At 43.0% G+C, this 15,901-nt stretch overlaps 1 protein-coding gene across 6 annotated transcripts in view; it reads right to left on the bottom strand.

The window, feature by feature from the left end:
- Positions 1-15,901, bottom strand: part of LOC117257639 (ELKS/RAB6-interacting/CAST family member 2) — a 182,787-nt gene that overhangs the window by 103,451 nt on the left and 63,435 nt on the right. For 5 of the 6 annotated variants that reach the window (XM_078169999.1, XM_078169994.1, XM_078169998.1 and 2 more), the window contains 4 exons: positions 13,206-13,343; positions 8,072-8,260; positions 2,413-2,454; positions 241-434 (listed from right to left, as the gene is read on the bottom strand). In XM_078169999.1, coding sequence (XP_078026125.1) covers positions 241-434; positions 2,413-2,454; positions 8,072-8,260; positions 13,206-13,343 — 563 coding nt within the window. The remainder of the gene's footprint in view (positions 1-240; positions 435-2,412; positions 2,455-8,071; positions 8,261-13,205; positions 13,344-15,901) is intronic. The other variant, XM_078169997.1, reaches the window with a different exon arrangement.

Here is a 15,901-nt window from a genome sequence, read left to right as displayed (position 1 = left end):
GCATTTCTAGAGTGTGATTACATCAGGCAAAAAGCATGACAGCGTGGAAGTGGTTTCAAGTGCTGGGAGGACACAATCTAGACAGTTTATGTCTTGTGGATTACTCCTTTATAAATAGAGCACTTAGGAATGAATTGAGATCTTACAAAGATCCGGTCACTTGGAAGGACACTGCTCTCTGAGGACACACAGATGGTGTCTTGTGATGGATAAGAATGTCACGGAATTTTTGACCCTCACCTCTCAAGATCGGCGATTTTCTTCTCCTTGCACGATTTGTCCATCTCAGCATCCCTCAGAGCTGCCATTAGCCTCTCCACCTCCGCTTTTGACTTCCCAGATTCCTCTTTGTTGCGAGCCACTTCCTGCTCTAGTAGCCTCAGACGATCTGTGATGTCTGGACACTTCCGGAGGGCTTCTTCCGTGTTTTGGGTCTTTGGGGGGGAAGGCAGTACACAGAAGGAGTGGAAACATTAGAACTAGCCACAATACACTGCATATAGTATTATTAAGGTGGTATCAAAGCAGATACACAGTGGCCAGATTAGGACATCTCAAAATGAGCTTTTCAAGAGCTCCTCTTTTTTAGGATCACTGTTGGATTTAGCTAAACTTTCAGTTCAAACTGCAATTTGTCAAACACATACTCGCTTCCAATGCTTGGTCAGTGGCCCTCCACATCAAACAATAACGGTCTAACTACACCTCCAGGATAGCATGTCAATATCCACTTATTACATGCATTGTGTCTTTTCAAAATAAACTTCCACGTTCACAGGAAGTGTACGGTTTCTGCTTGTTAAGTATCATTTCGAAATAAAGTTTCAATGTAGGTTTACCTCGTTTCTAGGTTTGCTTCCTTAGGTTTAGACAACAAAAGTACATGGTTGGGTTTCAAACATTGACCATGGTTTGGGTTAAAATAACTACGTCTTGGGTCGTCGGTGGCTTAGTAGATAGAGCAGGCGCCCCATGTACAAGGCTGTTGCCTCAGCGGCCTGAGTTCGACTCCAACCTGTGGCTCTTTGCTGCATGTCATTACCCCTCTCTCTCTCCCCCTTCACACTTAACTGTCCTATCTATAAAGGCAAAAATGCCCCAAAAAATATCTTAAATAAATAAATAACTATGTCTTGATAATGAACGTAACATCTTGTGACATCTCTAATGTGACATACAGTACAGGCCAAAAGTTTGGACACACCTTCTCATTCAATGCGTTTTCTTTATTTTCATGACTATTTACATTGTAGATTCTCACTGAAGGCATCAAAACTATGAATGAACACATGTGGAGTTATGTACTTAACAAAAAAAGGTGAAATAACTGAAAACATGTTTTATATTCTAGTTTTCTTCAAAATAGCCACCCTTTGCTCTGATTACTGCTTTGCACACTCTTGGCATTCTCTCGATGTATGTATGTCACGGCAGGGGACAGCCATGAGTGTACACCAAGCCCCATTCTCACAGTAACAGGGTTAACTGCTAGCATCACATGACTAACATTCGCTAACGGTTATTAACTGGTTTAATGACAGAGTCAAGCTGCTTCAATTAGAGTTATAGCCGCTGTGTCAGATGTTAGCCGATGCTGTGTTAGCTCATGCTAACCAGGCAGACCTTGAACTGACTGTAGCCTGGGAGGAGAACGGCTCTGGCGAGGGCAGCAACAGAAAGTTTGCTGATCCGGTGGGGAGTCAAGATGGTCTGGGATCAGACCCGTGGTGCAAAAAAGATTGAATTTATTTGACTGGAAAGGTTTCAGTGCTACTTGGTACTGGGTTATTTCGGTCTTAAAGGTATCAAGTCCTGATACCCAGCCCTACAGATTAACTTTGGATAATTTGAGCAACATAAGAAATAACTAATAAATTATGCAATAAAAAACACACCATAATCATAAAGCCGTAACAACACATATAGTTAAATGTGATAGGAATGAACTGGATCTGTTATCATGGTGTGAGAATTAAGTTAGCATTATGGAAATACAATAGCAAGTTAAATCGCTAATTGTGAACATGCTATCATAAGAATTCAGCTGGGAGTACAGGTGTAGCTAGCAAAAGACCAGCTGAGGTTGACAAAGCACTGCTAAAGCTAATAAACAACAGCTCAGGCTGACAAAGTACAGTTTAGCCTCACTAAGTACACCTGAAGCTAAAGGAACCACACATGACATGACGGTGCAGCTGCAGCTGACCAAGCAAAGCTAAAACCATGACAAAGTTTAGCTGAAAATGACAAAGGACAGATAGGGTTGATGAATGTTGTGCTAAGTGTGACAAAATGCAGCTCAGACAGATTAATGTTAAGTCAAGTCTGGCAACAGAAAGCTAAGAGAGTCTGACATGTCCTAAAATGGCCTCTGCTCACACACCAATGCAGGCACAAAATAACAGAGCCTACCATGGGGCTTCCTGCTGGGAGCCCATCTACTTTAGCTGGCACCTAGAAGTTAATACAAATAGATAAAACAGATGTTGATTTATAAGAACCAAGGACAGTCATAACATTTTAACATTCTCTAGAAATGAAAGAGTGGACACCGACAATTAAGCAGGGTCAGATGTGAAATCATCGTGCATGGGTAGCTTTGAAACCCAAAGGATAAGGTAAGTCAATCCTGGATATGTGGTTAGGGTCACCATCTAGCTGAAGCAGAACCAATCTGTGCCCTCATCCGCTCTCATCCCTTCATCACCCCCCTGGTTTCTCTGCTGCCTGCTTTTCTGTGGTTTTTATCTATCAGTTGCCTCCCCGGGGCGTCCGTCATGTAGAGTTTGGAGTTCAGTCATTATCATTATAAAATTACCGTCTCTCTCTGTTTGGCTGCGATTTTATGAGACCACCAAACATCTCAATTTTTTTTTTCTAAGTACAATGTTGAAAAAAAAAATACAGAGTTACACTGATGAATTCTTTCTTCTCTGAGAAAAATATCCCAGAGGAAGTTTGTACCCTAGAATTATCTTTCTCTCTCTCCCTCTCTCGCTTGCTCTTTAGTTCTCTCTGTCTGCTGTGTTTGGGAAGATTGTTTAACTTGTTGAAACAGCTGAGGCCACTCGTTTAAACATCATCAAGTAAGTGCGCGCGCACACGCACACACGCACACACACACACACACACACACACAGCAATTTATTGTCAGCTCTATAGGCCTAGGACTGTACATGTAGCTCTTCTTGAGTCTGTCATTACTAAAAAACCCCAAGGAGTGTCTGTTAACTATTAGCACCAGCCAATCTGAACAAATGCCTCTTTCCCATTATGACAAACCCACCAGATAAACCATATGCACAAATTGGCTCCTGCATATGGGAGATACAGCCATGGGCACAGGCGGCATATGGGGCACAACAAAATGTTTGAAAGGTCTTTAGATATAGGCGTGCATAATGAGGTAGCTCAGCAGGAACACATCTGTAAATGTTAAAATATACACTCAATATGTCAAGGTTGACATTATTGTAGACTCTGACTGCTGTTGTGTGTATTGCGGTTATGTCCATGGATACAGTGTACATGTGACCATAAGTAAGTAAGCTGCAAGTAAAGACTATTTTCATTGCCGAATAACCTGATTAATCGAGTAGATGTTTTGTCTATAAATGTTGATCATTGTTTGCCAAAGCCCAAGATGACATCCTCAAATGCCTTGTTTTGACCATAACCCAAAGATATTCAATATTTTTTCTTTAAAAATTACTTAAACTGATTAATCGACCATCAAATTAATTGCCATTTCATTTAATAGTTGACAACTGATTAATCATGGCAGCAATCAAAAGCCCCATAAGCTTGTAACTGCATGCGTGCACACTTTGTGCCTGTGATAAAGGGAACACTTGGCCCTCTAGAAAGCAAACAGAGTCACTGTTTACCTCATCCTTACGCCCATTACCTCCACACCTTGCCTCATACACTTGTACAGACACATCAAACCCAATCTTAGCTTGCACAAAATGCATTAGGCCTAAGTGGACCCGAGTTTGTTATGTTCTTTTAGTGAAAAACACAGACATGGGGAAAGCAGGGGGCTGAGAGGACAGCGGGTCAGGCAAGAATTTGTGATATTATGACAGGAGGGGGAAGGCCAGTAAAGATACGATTACATATTTGGTCACTGAAATTATTATTATCATTCCTGGAAATGTCTCTGAAGTGTAAATATTACAAATAAGTTAAATATGTGTGGCCACCAGGATATGAGCTGGGTCAGAGGATTCCCAGCCACACTGAGCTTGGGTAACATTTAAAAAAGAGGTTTTGACTCCTAAAGGTAATATCTGTTTCTTTATTACATATGACAGCTGTCATTCTCATTATATATCTGTCAGTGCAATCAATGTCTGATTTATCTTATCTCCATATCATGATCAAAAACACACAAAGGATCTAAAAACAGAGAAACAGGCAACAAAAAAAGGTAAGAAGATATGACATCCGCCTGGTTTGCAAAGAGTCTTATGAATAGGACTCAAAAGTGAGTTGAGGTGTGGTGCCTCCTCACTGATTTAAGCCAATCCTCTCTGGAAAAGGTCATTGCCTTCCCCAAGGTCCTTTACAGTTTTCCCTTTGAAGAGCTAGTGTTTAGTTTCAGAAGTCCTTTATTAACCTTGGAATCAACAAATACTGTTTTATGGGAAGAGGATGAGGATGCAGTGAAGTCAACAGAGCTGAGAGGTCAACATAAAAAGTTCTGCTAACAGCTTGACTGAGTCAGTAATACAAACATCTGCAGATACAGTGAGTGGGCCACCGTGTGTACACGACCTGATGGCAAACACAAACTCTACATCTGCATGAGGGTTAAATGGCTGTCAGGCGGAAAGCTTATTTCTCCATTTTTGAAGGTATTTGAGATTAACATCAAAAGAGGATGCTTCGAATACAGCCTTTAGATTAATGCAAAAAATGTCAAAAACATCATCTGTATATTAAGCTGGTTTATGAGAAAAATACTATTTGTCTCAAAATATGACATTGTGGAAATGCAATCATTGTGCACAGTACGGAGAATTCAGCAATTTTGCTCAGGACATTTCTTAATCATACTTTAGTCAGGAACACTCTCGTCATAGATTTAACCATTTATTGCAACAAATACAGTTATATTTAGCACTGGGGGCTCCGCTCTTGAGGTGCTTCATGGATTAGACAAGCAGCATGTGCAATGCAGAAAAACCACCGGATTAAAAGTGAGCCCAAGCAAGACATTAAATACCATTTCGGCCTTTGAGCCATGTTAGGTCTCTGAAAAAGCAAGGTGGAGGCTGGGGTGGTGGAGGTAAAGCTTTGCCAGCAGCAGTGGCAGCAGTGTGTCACAGCATTTGTGTAGCAGGGACCAGTGAGTAGGAAGCCTTGTGGCTGTGATTGGTGTGCAACTGGTAAGAAACAATAATCCAAACAGCTGACTATCAGCTGATTACAGCTGGGCCATTTGACTTCCATATCCTACATGAACTAACACCAAGCTTCATTAATTTAAATCAAGCACTTTTAGTTTCTGGTAAAACCTGACAAATCTATATAGCAAAAAAAATAAAATAAATAAAAATATATGTATATTTACAGCATACATAGGCTAGCATACAATTTTTTGAAATTAGTATGGGGGGTTTCTTTTAGAAATAAGTCATTAAGTAAGCTAGGGCTGACAACTTCTGGTCAGTTGGTCAAATGGCTGATCGATACGTTCTTGTTCAACCAAATTTTATTGGTCGCTGGTGTTACTTTCATAGGCGGTGTGTCCACTACAGTGTTTTTGTTCCGGCTGAAAATACCAGGCATTCTTTCGCATTTTCGAAAACACCCAGATGGGAGTGCTAGAGCATTGTCTTTGGAGATGCAAGGTTTTTTTTTTTTTCAGCTGAGACGCTTTGGTTGCATCTGGTGTCTACAATATGGAATATCCAGGGAAGTAAAAATTTCGGCACAAGGTAGAGTACTTGAGTACTTGAAGGGAAGGCCAAAGCACAGAGAAAGAGAGGACGGATGCAACAGTGTATGTGGCCAGCAGTACGGTATTTTTCCTCCATTCTTGCTGTTTAGCACTTGTAGGGTGTGATGGTTAGTCTTTGTGGTATTTGTCCCACAACTCCTTCACTGTGATTGGACGGCTGGGTATAAAGCGACAGTGACGAGTGCAGCGTTCTATCCAAAACTGAACATTTTTCAACTCTGTGACCAGGAAAAAAGCACCAAACATGCAGTCGTTACCACAGAGTACAAGATCAGTGCCTTGTCAAGGTGCTGGCATATGTAGCATTAGTAAATACACCAAGCTCCCGCCGCAAAGAACTCCAAAGACATGCTGGTGAATGCATAATCTAATAGGTAGAGAGCAGTTGGTGCACTGTGGCAGATTAAGTTAATCTAGAGATAACATGTAGATTTTTTTTTCCCCATCGACCAATCGATTAGTTGAGAAACAAAATTTCAGTCGACCAAGAGTTGCCTACAGCCCTAAAAAAAGCACAATGGGTGTTGAGGCATAATCTAAAAGGGTGGATTTACAGCCTGTGGGGAAAGATGACCGATACTGAATCTCTGCTGTCCTGACTTCTGTAGTTCATTCCTCTACCTTGACTGAGATGAGTAACTACAGGGCATTCAGAGTGATGGTGCAGGAACAGCATAGTGATAGTGTTTGTAGGTGCCTGTATTTTTCTGCATTTGCTGTACACAGATTTTTCTGTGCAGCGTACTTGATTTGGAAATTTGATTAACTCTAGCTCTCACGATCAAATCATGTTATACCCTGGCTGACGGCACTGAGATGAATGTGTGCATGAGTGCGTTTGTGTGTGTGTGTGTTAGGTCGGTTTGATCAGATTCTAAGCTCAGGCACAGAGTCAGTTCACCTCTGACCTACTGAGTATTACAGCCTTCCAACCTGTCACACTCCATTGCAATACAATAGGATCAAACACGGCAACACACTGAAACACATGCAGAGACTCACACATCAACACCAACACACCGACAGTTGTTTCTCTGCTCGCATGCATGCACAGGCACAAAGAGAGAACCACACACTCATACGCACAATTATAAACACACAAACAGCATCTGTGTTTTTGAAGTATCTGCAAGTTTACATAACAGACCTGATTGCTGCTGAGTACACCAAATAGTCCAATTATGGCACCACTTCTGTCAGAGTGTGAATCTGCTCGCTACAAAGAGTTATTGAGCTGCTGCCCCTTTCATGTGGTGCCGCATCAACATTCAACAAGATATCATTTCACAGGAATGAGATGTGTGTGTATGCTTTTTATGAGAATAAAAAAAAAATATTCTCATAAATTCTGGCAGGGCGAGATTCTGTCCTGGCTTGTAAGCCTGGGAGAGGAAAAAGAGGGAGAAAAAAGACAGCCAGGCCTCTGACTTGGCACCCGAACAGGGAATGAGGGATCTTTTACGTCCATAAATCACTCTCTCTTAATTCATCCCTTTATCCTGTGGGACAAAGTGCAGGCAGGCCCTTTGCTAGGGAGTTGCTAACAATACTGTGAATGCACACAGGGAGGTAAGAGAGTGGAATTGCTATTACTGTAGATGTAAGCAGTGTAAATACAGGGTGCAAGTAGCGCATTACAACCACTGCAGAGTGGTTGTAAAAGCAAATTCTTCTAATTCTTTTTGTACAATAAAAAACATAATTATAAAGCGCCATTATGTTCGTTTGAAGCATTCAGCGGTTAAAGGTTTCGAGAAATGTACTTGTTATTATTTGTTTTATGAGCTCTGCGAAATGGGATTCTGTGTTTGGGCTCATTTTAGAGGTTGGCGCAAGCGGTGAAGCGTGTGCGAGTCTGTTATGATGTGGATAATGATGAAGTATTAATGGCTGTTTGTCTGCAGTCCGCACACATACCAGACTATCAAACTTGTGTACAGTGCTCGTGTCAACATGCACGCTGTTTCAACCACAAGTACTGTTTTGGATATTTCAAATTAAATGTAATACAATAGCCAAAACATATTTATAAAAATTACCCACACTGCATACCACACACACCTAATAAGGCATCATAAGTATGTCAAAACAATCCATACTGACCTCTCCATCAGGCCTCTGGTTCTGGGTGGGGACGGGGTTAGCAGGCTGACTTGGGGACAGTTTCTGGGGCTGCAGGGCTGAAAGTTTGTCCTTTAATAGCTGGTTCTCCTTCCTCATCTGTTCCAGCTCCTCCAGCCGAGCCCTGTCTTCCCGCTCCCTCTGCTCGCGTAGATTCTCTATCACTCGCTCCTGAGATAGGAAAAGAGCAAAAGAAAATAAGGTTTAGTTAGAGATGAGAGCAGGAATATGGTATACATTGAGGCTTGTACACATTCAAGAAATGAGTGTTTGCTTCCAGTGTGCACAAAATTGTCAGGCCTGTGTGATTACACTTCTTTCCTATCATTATTAAAAAATTTGAGCCGGTCTCTCACTGTTTAGGCTCGCCAGCATGCTTCGCAAAGAGAGGCCAAAGACAAACTCATAAATGCCCATCATAAATAATGCTGCCATAAATAATAGCAGGGACATGAGAGGAGATGAGAGCCAAGTAGAACAGAGAGAGATGGAGGAAGCAGGGGAAGGGTTGAGGGACAGAGACAGATTTATTGAGAGCGGATTGGACAGTACTGTAGATCACTTCCTAACAACTCCACCTTGACTGCTGATAAACCGAGTTGGAATGTTTACATCATAATTTTCTCTATTCTCTAATCACATCGGACAGCGGGAGGACCACGGCTCTGGGCATTGGCCTGAGACCAGGTCCACACCATGGGTGGCGGAGCATGCAAAGGTGTGTGTAGTAGGTGTGTGTTAAGGTGTACGTGTGTGTGTTTAGGTGTGGACTGAAGTGATTATCAAGGTGTTTACTCAGGTGTTTATTTAGGCACAGAGCACAGCTCAGCAATGAGGCTTTACGATGTGGCATCGCCGCATGATTGGCAGCTTTAAACCCCTGGGTAATTGGACAAATACACCCACTAACTAGACCTGGCACAGTAACGCACTGCATAGTGGGCTTTGGAGGAGAGGGCGAGAGAGAGGGAGAGAACAGAGAAGGAGGGAGAGACCACATGGCTAATAGGTCCTGGGTGTTTTCCCCACATTATGAAATATCTCTAGGATGCTTGGGGTTTAGGGAAAGAGACCAGGATGTGATAATAAAAAGTGTGGAGTGCATGTAAACACAACAAAAATACACATACGTAACATCTCAGACAGGCACACACACACATATACACACACCAAAGAGCAGGACTTGGCTTGGGCACAATGCCCTAGCCTGTTAATTAGAACCACAGCACTGTGGCTAGCGACTGGCTCCAAGAGCAGGTTTGTGACAGGGAGTGTGATTAGCAACACACACACTCGCTCTTGTAAACACATTACACACACCCTGTGTTGACCACAGAGTCTGAAAAGCTCGCCAACGTTCTCCTCATCACAGCTGAATTATATGTAGGCTGCATCAGAAGTGGTTTCTGGGTAAACAGATGGGCCAAGGCAGAAAAGGGATTTACAGTTTATTGTGCCATTATGTTATTCATTTCAAAGTCTGTCGGCAACAAAAACAAATTTAGGTGATAAAAGATCATTTTAAGTGAAAACATCTATGTACTGAATGAAAAACACATCAGCCAACATCTTGTTTATTAACAGACTGATCCCTGTGAGCACAATGCAAACAATTCTTTTTCTTGTTGACTGAATGGATACAGATTCAGTTTAGTTCAAGTAACACAGAATTCAACGCAATCAAAAGAAATGATTGCAGCCTACAAGTCAGAGACACACACACACACACACACACACACACACACACACACACATTTTTGTTCATACCTGTCAGGAACACAAGCACCTCTGTGTCTGACTCCACATAACCTGCTTTCACACGATTGGTGTCAAAGCACTTAACATTGTGTAAAAAACCTAATTTTTTTTATAGAGGAGGCGTTGTTGGCTGACTCAGCACTTATGTTGTATCTCCTGTTCAGAACCGCTGAAAAAAACATTGAGTCGTGATGCTAAGCCCTCAAATTGTTTGAACTCTGAGCCAGTTTTAACACCACCTTTCTAAATTTCAGCAATGAAGCGTAGTGCTAGTTCAGGCAGAGCACTGAAGTCACGCTTGTATTGGCTGATTGGCATCAGCTGTTGGCTGGGAATATCCAATCGTACTCATGCTATATGCAGCGCGGACATTATAACTTTACACGCTCATGTCAGTGCTGTTTGCTGCCACAGCTACCTCCACCAGCCCAACCTCCTCCTAATGTGGTATTTGTTGTATTAGTTAGTATTCAGTGTATTTATTAGGGGGGTTTGCTCTCTCAGCAGAATCCTAATCACTGTTCGGATTCATTGAGAGCTCTCTCAAAAAATAAGAAATGCAACACTCAAATTTCGTCTTAAAAGCTGCTGTAGGATATTTTCTACTGACCCATGGAACAAGCCACAGGACACAACGCTTAGGCGGTGAGGGGGGCAGGGAAGGAGGTATCCCTTCAAGGAAGGAGGTTGGTTGGTTGAAACGCAGTGCCCACGCCACAGGGGCAACCACCAACCTGCCTGGAAGCCGCCCTCAGGACATGAGAGAAGCATGCGACAACAGAAGCATGCCGTGCCTGAATGCATAAACCGAGTAGAAAGACTTCGCGCACCAACCAAGCTGACAACCCTCACCATGTAGCCCTGGCAAGGTGGTCACCAGAAAGAAGTTGGGAGAAGTTTTCCTCCATTGCTTTCTACTATAAAGGGATTTCTTGATTAGGTTAGGTTAAAAGTCATGGTTTGGGTTTTAATGAATACATCTCTGTCAGAAAGGGCTTTCTGAAAGAAAGCCTCCAAGGAAAACTTCTCTCATGTGCAACCGGCAATGATCCTTCCACATGTACAAAGGCCAAGGGCTTAATCAAGATAAACTTATGACCTGTGCTTAATGGGAATTCCTCATTGATGGGAAATAATTGCAACCCCCAATGCCTATCACAAGTGGGGTTCAACGCTTTACCCATGCCTCTCGGCGAAAGGTAGACACGCGAAGAGTCGTTCCTTTACTTCTAAGACAAGCGTGCATTGGGCAGGTGGCAGCTCATGTACCACAAGCTAATGTCGCTAACAGAAAAATACATGCCTAAACATACATGTGCACACTGGAACACATAAAAATGTGGCAGCCACTGGGAAAACATTTAGTACAGCTGGACATCCACATCTGTCCTAATTGGGAACTCCATAAACTCTTAAGCAGCAGCCAATGCCAACAAAATGTAAACCAGCATCCATCTTTTAGCCTGCAGTACAAACAAACACGTAAATGGGAACCATTTTGTAGCCCGCGGTGCCAAAGCAATCATTTTTTAAGACTGTAGTACCAACAAATGTGTGCTCGCAACAACTTCAAGCATGCAACAAAGCTCAGCAAGATGGAGTCGCTCTGAAATCGAGCCAGTCAGTTCAAGGTAAAGTGTATATACTGCCAGACTAGGATTTGACATCTCCATGGTCAGTACAGTATGTAAATCAAATCTGGCCTGTGTTCAAGCCTGTCTCCAATTAGAAATCACTGGCACCCTGTAACCACGAGTGCAAATTCATAAACACATCACTACAGGCTTGTGCAAAAAGAAAAAACACCATTAGCACTCCAGCTTCTCGAAAGCAACTTATTTACCTGCGAATACGAGAATATCAGCGAGGTTTTATTGGGTAACTCTGCCTGTGCCGTTAAATGCCGTGCATTTCAGAACACCACAAAACATCCCAGTGGCTAGAGAGACCGTTCATCTTTTAGTGTTGGTGGCGGCATACTAGCTCCGTGGTGTTAAGGTAAGGCTTTATGCAGACCAGCTGCTCTTTCATGTTGCCAGAAGACAACAAACGCTGCATGTTTACAACCAGCGTCCAATCTGTCCACTGACTCACCCATCCACTTAATGAAGTGAGTCGGCTATGTTCACCTTGATTCACATGGCTTTAGTTGAGCCACGCCAGGGATACCCAGCTTGCTTTGCCCGGGGACCCCTTTAGCAAAATGACAGGAGGCCAGTTAATATACAAATAATTAGCAGCCCAGACTTCTGTCGTGGGGGGCGTCCTCCTGTGGCACTTCTTATGTCGATGATCAATTTATTCTTATTGTGAATTAGAAAATGGTCACCCCCCCTTACCCCCCTGGCATGCTACCACAGCCTGTAAATTTATGTTGCAATGTATCTTCATTTGTGTATGGATGCATCAGTACTGGGCTCAATGAACTATTTGCCGAGGCTACGGAGGCCAGTAAAAGCAGTTAAAAATCAATTATATTTCTATTTTACTTACATTGGACCAGGCCTGCACACACCTCATTGAGACTGTACAGTACAGTCTCTCTCATAATGTCCACTCACGGTCACAGTTGTTAATTTTCTCCTCTATATGTTCATGGCTGTGTTATCTGTTGCTGGATTTCCACCTCTGATCCTCTGTAACTGTTTTCCTCTTGCCAGCTCTGTTCTTTCTCTTCTTCTTTCATATGTCTCACAGAAGTTGCTCATTTTTTTACTCTGCCTCCACCCTTACATTCCTTGACCTCTCCCTCCCTGAATTCTGAGGCCACCTCTTCCATCAGGGCTGTGCCTCTTCTGCCATTCCTTTTTTCCATCTCTCTATTCCTCCCCCTTTCAAAACTTCTATCCTCCTCTTATTCTATAGATCATTCACTCCCTATATTCAGCGCAGTTACAGACAGGGACTAATCCTCTGTCTATGTTCACCTTAGACCTCCCTTCTCCTTCTCTCCCTTACTGTTTTCAGAGCGGACCTCATCCAGTGTGGTCCGAGGTCTGTAAATCAGGAGGCTGTGTCAGTAAATTATGGCAGTGAGTCATAGCAAAGCACGCAACTTCATTAAGCCCTATGTCATACACCAGCTTCCTGAAAGACCAGTGTGCCTCAATGGGTAAAAATTTCCGGCCACTTCCAGACCAACTGGTGGTCAAATGGTTTTATTTTGTAAGTTTTTATTGTCTAAATCTGACAAACAAGTTCCTCATCAATAGTGTGCGTAATCCTTCACACCATCCGTCCAGCCACTATTCTAACAGAACAACATCTGTTTCTTTTCAGCAGTTGCTGTCAGCTTTTCTTGACATCCAGCTTCACCTTCTCGCTATTATTTGGCTTTTTTATCCTCACCCTCCTGTACCTTTTCTGAGAGGGCTTCCTCTAGCGTGGCCAGGGCTGTGTCAGTGTTGCTGGAGTCAGTTTGAAGGCCTTGGACCCTTTCCCTCAACCCAGCCAGCTGTTTGTCCTTATCCTTTAACTGCTCCAACAGGTTCTCAATCTGGAGAGAGATGGACAGAGATAGGGAAAGAGAGGAACTGAGGTTAGCAGAATATCAGTGTGAAACAAGCATATTACAATCTCAAGGATTAAAAGAGTCATGGGCAGGAAAGTTTAGATTGAACCTGAAAGGTTAAGTAGCGTCCGTACAATATGCACAACTGGACTATCGTGAATGGAGACCTTGCGGTACCAAAGTACCACGAAAACAAATTATCCCAACGACCGCCGATTCATCGAGAAGATGAATCTAGACACTGAATAGTGTGCTCAGCCTCTGGCTGCATTCTCCAATTTCCTGCTGTAATGTCTTCCATTCTGGCCTGGCATTTTAAAGATGAGCAGCAATGAAAGCCTCCACTGTACGGCTTGGGTCAAGACAATTATGGTTGGATCCATGAAGAGAGAATACTTAGTGGAGAGGTGTAAACAACATAGCCACTGGATGGTGCGACCGAAGCAGCCTCAGTACAAGTTTAGTAGTGTTACACGAAGAGTTAATTCAGCCTGTTGACTCACGGGACAGCGTCTCTGCATCTGCCTTTCTGCGGCTAACCTCATGTCGCTAAAGTGGCGGTGTAATAGCCAGTTGTGGTGTTCAAAAGCCTTTATCTGATGAACATCCGCAAAACGGAACACAAACACACACAAAGGCACATACACAGGCACACTCAGACACACAGGCGCACACACACAAAGAAATACAAAACGCTCCGAGCTGTACCAAACAAAACACTAGCAGATGCAGCTGGGGTAGGACACAGCGCAATGCAATGAGACTCCAGAGGTCTACAAATTAGTTACAAAGGGATAGCACATCTGGTGACAGGACATAGTGACATGGTGACTTATAATTTCCACAGGCACACTCTACATTCCTTTGAATTTGAATTAATATCATCTTGATTTATTAAAAAGGTAGTTGGATTTGAAAAGTTGATGGACTCCCCGATATTCCCTGAGATCTATACCCTGGCATAGAGCATCTATTTTCCTGTCTCTAATTCTCCTCTAGTAGTGTTTTTTTTTTCTACAGACAGACAAAGCACCATTCACTCGCTGCTGCAAAGCATTAATTCCACATTTGACCCAAGTGGTCCTTTCTCAGATCAGGGCTTGTGTTATACAAAAGAAAGGCACATACACTAAAAAGAATCCATTATTTAATGAACATGAGAATCCAATAAAAGACATAAAAAGCACTTTGGGCCATCAAGAGACCACATTTTTAACTGAGATGGTGACGGAGTAAAAAATGTCCAGTGGGGGGGAATAAGCTGCATTCCAGTCATGGGTACATAGATAGATAATGTCCAAATCTCCACAGCTATTTTACAAATGAATCCAATTAGACTGTAGACTTTGGTGTTCTCTGCTCCCTGGAGGGCATGAGCATGGGTTTAAAGGAGCCATCTTGGTTTTGGCAATGAAGGGAAAGTGGCAGGAGGGGGGTGGGAAAAAGCAGTGAGGACCCTTCAGCAGATCTTGATAGGTTAATGACATGTCATTATACAGCCAAGCTAAAGGCTCAAAGCGATAGGGACATTAAATCCTTCAGGGAATGATGGGAAAGCTTGACACTATCAAAGTCAGATACAATTCCCAGCAATTCATGATTGCCATGGGTGTGTCAGATGAGATTTTAGGGCGGTCACTGTGAGGCGAGGTTCGTGTTTCCACGTTTATTCTCTTATGTTTCTCTCATTTTAAGTAAGTGGGCTGAAGAGGTACTTTTCCAAGGGATGTAGGCACTTGAGCACTAAAGCTACACACGTTATAACATTCACGATCTCTGCATCACGAAGCACCGGCAGCCCCCCCCCGGTTACACAAGACTGACGCTGGAACATGCTTATCTCCACACACAGTAAACACAAGAGGAAGTACAAACAAACCAAATATCAGGCTTTGGCCTCAAGTTGTAGCAGCACAGTAGCTCTTTGACATACCTTGTTCTTCTAAATACACACCGAAACATATACATATGCACTCATGCACACCCTGGCTCTCTGTCCCTATGGGCACCACAGAACCCAGGTCAAATTGAGCATGTCGCCCCTGGTCTTAGATAAATGATTACATTCTTTACCAGGCTTAAGTTTGCTTTGGCCTGGTCGCACAAAATAACAACCACTCGATGAAATATTTAGCCACGTCGCTTTGCCTTTGGTGAAATTGTGCAGAAAAACGTTAAATGTTGTATCGGCGAATGAGAACGAGTCACGTGAGTCATGGATATGGGAAAGCAGGCGAGGAATTCTGTCAGAATTCTGAAAGTCAAAACATACTCTCCGAAGAGAAATGGCTTTTTGTTGACAGGCGAGGCGCAGGGCAGCCGTATGCCTTTCTGGGAGAGAGAGAGGGGGGCCTCCCTTCCAGTAGCTCGATTGTTATGATGAGAACAGCAGCCATTCATTTTATCTCTGAGCGTATGAGGCTACCTCAAACTATACTCCTGCATCTCTCTGACACACACACACACACACACACACACACACACACACACAGGCTTTTATCATTAAACCACTGTGCATATGTCATCCCACTCTCCAACCACAC

This window comes from Epinephelus lanceolatus, chromosome 8 (assembly GCF_041903045.1).
Source record: "Epinephelus lanceolatus isolate andai-2023 chromosome 8, ASM4190304v1, whole genome shotgun sequence".
In the NCBI taxonomy this organism is placed as follows: domain Eukaryota; kingdom Metazoa; phylum Chordata; class Actinopteri; order Perciformes; family Serranidae; genus Epinephelus; species Epinephelus lanceolatus.
Note: the sequence above shows the minus strand (reverse complement) of the source record. Positions and strands in the feature narration are given on the sequence as shown.